At 44.8% G+C, this 2,709-nt stretch overlaps 1 protein-coding gene across 1 annotated transcript in view; it reads left to right on the forward strand.

The window, feature by feature from the left end:
• Positions 1 to 2,444, forward strand: part of LOC101845022 (dual specificity protein phosphatase 12) — a 16,429-nt gene extending 13,985 nt beyond the window's left edge. Inside the window, exon 8 of the mRNA XM_005105655.3 lies at positions 1,039 to 2,444. Coding sequence (XP_005105712.1) covers positions 1,039 to 1,520 — 482 coding nt within the window. The 3' untranslated portion in view covers positions 1,521 to 2,444. The remainder of the gene's footprint in view (positions 1 to 1,038) is intronic.
• Positions 2,445 to 2,709: the final 265 nt, after the last annotated feature.

Below are 2,709 nucleotides of genomic sequence, written 5' to 3' on the forward strand. Positions count from 1 at the left end.
AAACAGACTTTGAGCTGTTGAAGCTAGAGAGGTGAGCAGAGTAAGGCTGATTTCCTGTATGGACTTCTTTGTTGACATCCACCCCTTGGCGCTCATATGACCTTATATGCAGTTGCAAGCGTCTGTCTGTCTGTCTGTCTGTCTGTCTCTCTCTCTCTCTCTCTCTCTGTGGGTGGTTGACGGGTGCTCTGGTGTGGTTTGCTCCTTCTTTCCTATCAAACATCTATCGCCCTTATCTCCCCTTCTTCTTTTTTATGTTTGTTACTCGCTTGTAACACCTCTAATCTTCTGGTGCTCATATGACCTTATGCAGTTGCGAGCACCGTAAAACCTGTACTAAAACTAAAACAAACAGAACTGAACATTGATTAAGCTTTCTTTTTCTATGGAAATGATTCATTTTTAGAGGTGTCCAGTTTTGTGTACACAATGAAACTGAGATATGATCACGTCTAAAGTAATTTTTGTGCCAAATGTATTATCTACTTTTTTTAAAAGAATCATATCTCAATAGTATTTTCAAGTGATTACCTGAGAGGAGAATATTTTTTTTGTTGGCATTATGTGATTTGAAATCCAAATAAATATCTAACAAAATTGTTCAAGGCAGCTAGCTGTTGTTGAGAAGAAAATTGATTGTCTTGGACAGGTGAATGTCGTGGACCATGTCGTTATACAGAAAAAAACCCAACAAATTGGGAAGTGGTTGATTGTACTGGTGATTGACTTGGGCAGGTGACTACTTATAGAGCATGTTTGACTGTAAAGCAGGTTTGATTGTAAACTATGTAGGCAGATTTCTCCAAGTGGTTGGTTGGCAGGTGCTCTGGTGTGGTTTGCTCATTCTTTCGTCTATCGTCCTTATCTCTCCTCCTTTTTTTGTGTATATTACCCTCTTGTAACACGTCTATTCTTCGGCACTTATATGACCTTATTGTGTTGCAAGTGCCGTAAAACTTTTCCTAAAACTAAAGATGTCTCTATGGGGATCAACAGAAGTGGTGTTCCATTTTTGTTTTTTGATTTCACTTTGGCCAGGTGAGAAGTGTCCCTGCGGGGCATGGGTGGCCCCTGCGTTTCACATTGACTACGGGAAGGTGGACAAGATTCCATCGCAGCCCGTGATGCCTCGCACCCACACCCCGGCCACGCGGGCTGGTAGAGCGTCTGCCAGCGTAACACCGCCCCCGGGCCGACCGCGCGGCGTGGTGGAGGGCTTCCCCAGCTCCGGCCGTCCCATCAGCCAGCTCTCTGAGGCCACCACAGCTGCTGTCGCTGCTCGTCTAACGTCAACCCACCCTGAGGCGGCGGTGGCCACTGTCTCGCCCCTCACTGTACCCGTCGCCTCAGTGGCACCCTCCTCAGCTGTCACCATGGCAACCGTAACGCCCATGACCTCCATGGAAATGGACTCGTCAGATGGAAGCAGCCGGGGGATCCCCAGAAGTGGAGTCACTGCTGCAGTTAACCGAGATCTCGAATCAGGCATTAGCAGCATGAACATGGATGTGGATAGCTGATGATCTGCCCCCTGTGGCATATATATATAGATCATTATGTACATGTGTATGGATTGTTTCTGGCTTTCTGCTTTTTTGTTATGTGACTTTTAGAAACAAAAGCATGGCGCTGAAGGGAGTATTATATGTCTGACATAGGCATCTTCACAGTACTGTACGCTCTCTATTTTCTGTTACGTTACCATGGCGAAATCTCTCGACTTCATGGATGTTCTCAAGTCATTTTGCTATTAATTATAGTAAAGTTTTTTTACACCCCCATCGACACAGCTTAAGTCATTTGGAAGGTATGCTGCTTTGACTCTGCCTATCAAGGCCATACCAGGATGAGAGGGATACAAAGTCCTTGGAGATGGACAAAGGTATTCAATGAAAAACCTCCCCACTCAGGAACTGAGCTCACCCCTTCCTTGCAGAACAGTGAGGAGCCAAAGCGTTACACCACAAATGCCAGTTCTCCAGTAGGCCCCCTATTTCAGAATACATTCATCAGTATTGAATTCTTTCAATGAAATCCACCCCTCTCTGCCACCAGTATGTGGACATGTACTGCTACTTAGAAGTTAGACTGTGACTGTGAGTGTTTGGCCAGTAAAGACTTTACTTTGAATATATTTTCCCTCTGTTTTTACTCATTTGGTCAGGCGGCAGACAGAAATATTTATTTCGTTGTTTTGTTTCTCTCATTGTCGTCCTCTCCTGTAAGCGTTCTTCTCGGCCAGGATGTGTGCAGCCGTGCCCAGAGCCATCAATATGTCTCGGAGCTGTTCACACTTTTCTTGCAGTTACAGAGTGGCTTCTCCATGGATTTTGGTGGTTTGATGTTGTCCTGTCTTGTCTGGCAAGTTGCAGTCATCATAACAAAACTGCCTGAGTCTTTTTTTGTTGGTTGTGAGGAAACCTAAAAAAAAACCCCAAAACATAGGTTACAGTGTCCTATGTGTGGTGTGGTCAGTCTCCTATGTGTGGTGTGGTCAGTGTCCTATGAGGAAAAAATATTTCTATGTTTCCGATGAGAAGAAAAATATGGTTCAGTCTAGGAATGGCATTGTTTTAGCTATCTATGAATTCAAGCTTATTCAGTCCCACAACACGTAGAGCACAAAAATCTCCCTTTCTCCCACCCACAACTGCAAGCTCGCAGTCATCACATGCAGAAAACCTGAAGCCCATCCCATCACGGTTTGGA

This window comes from Aplysia californica, unplaced genomic scaffold (genome assembly GCF_000002075.1).
Source record: "Aplysia californica isolate F4 #8 unplaced genomic scaffold, AplCal3.0 scaffold00484, whole genome shotgun sequence".
NCBI classification, from domain to species: Eukaryota; Metazoa; Mollusca; class Gastropoda; order Aplysiida; family Aplysiidae; genus Aplysia; species Aplysia californica.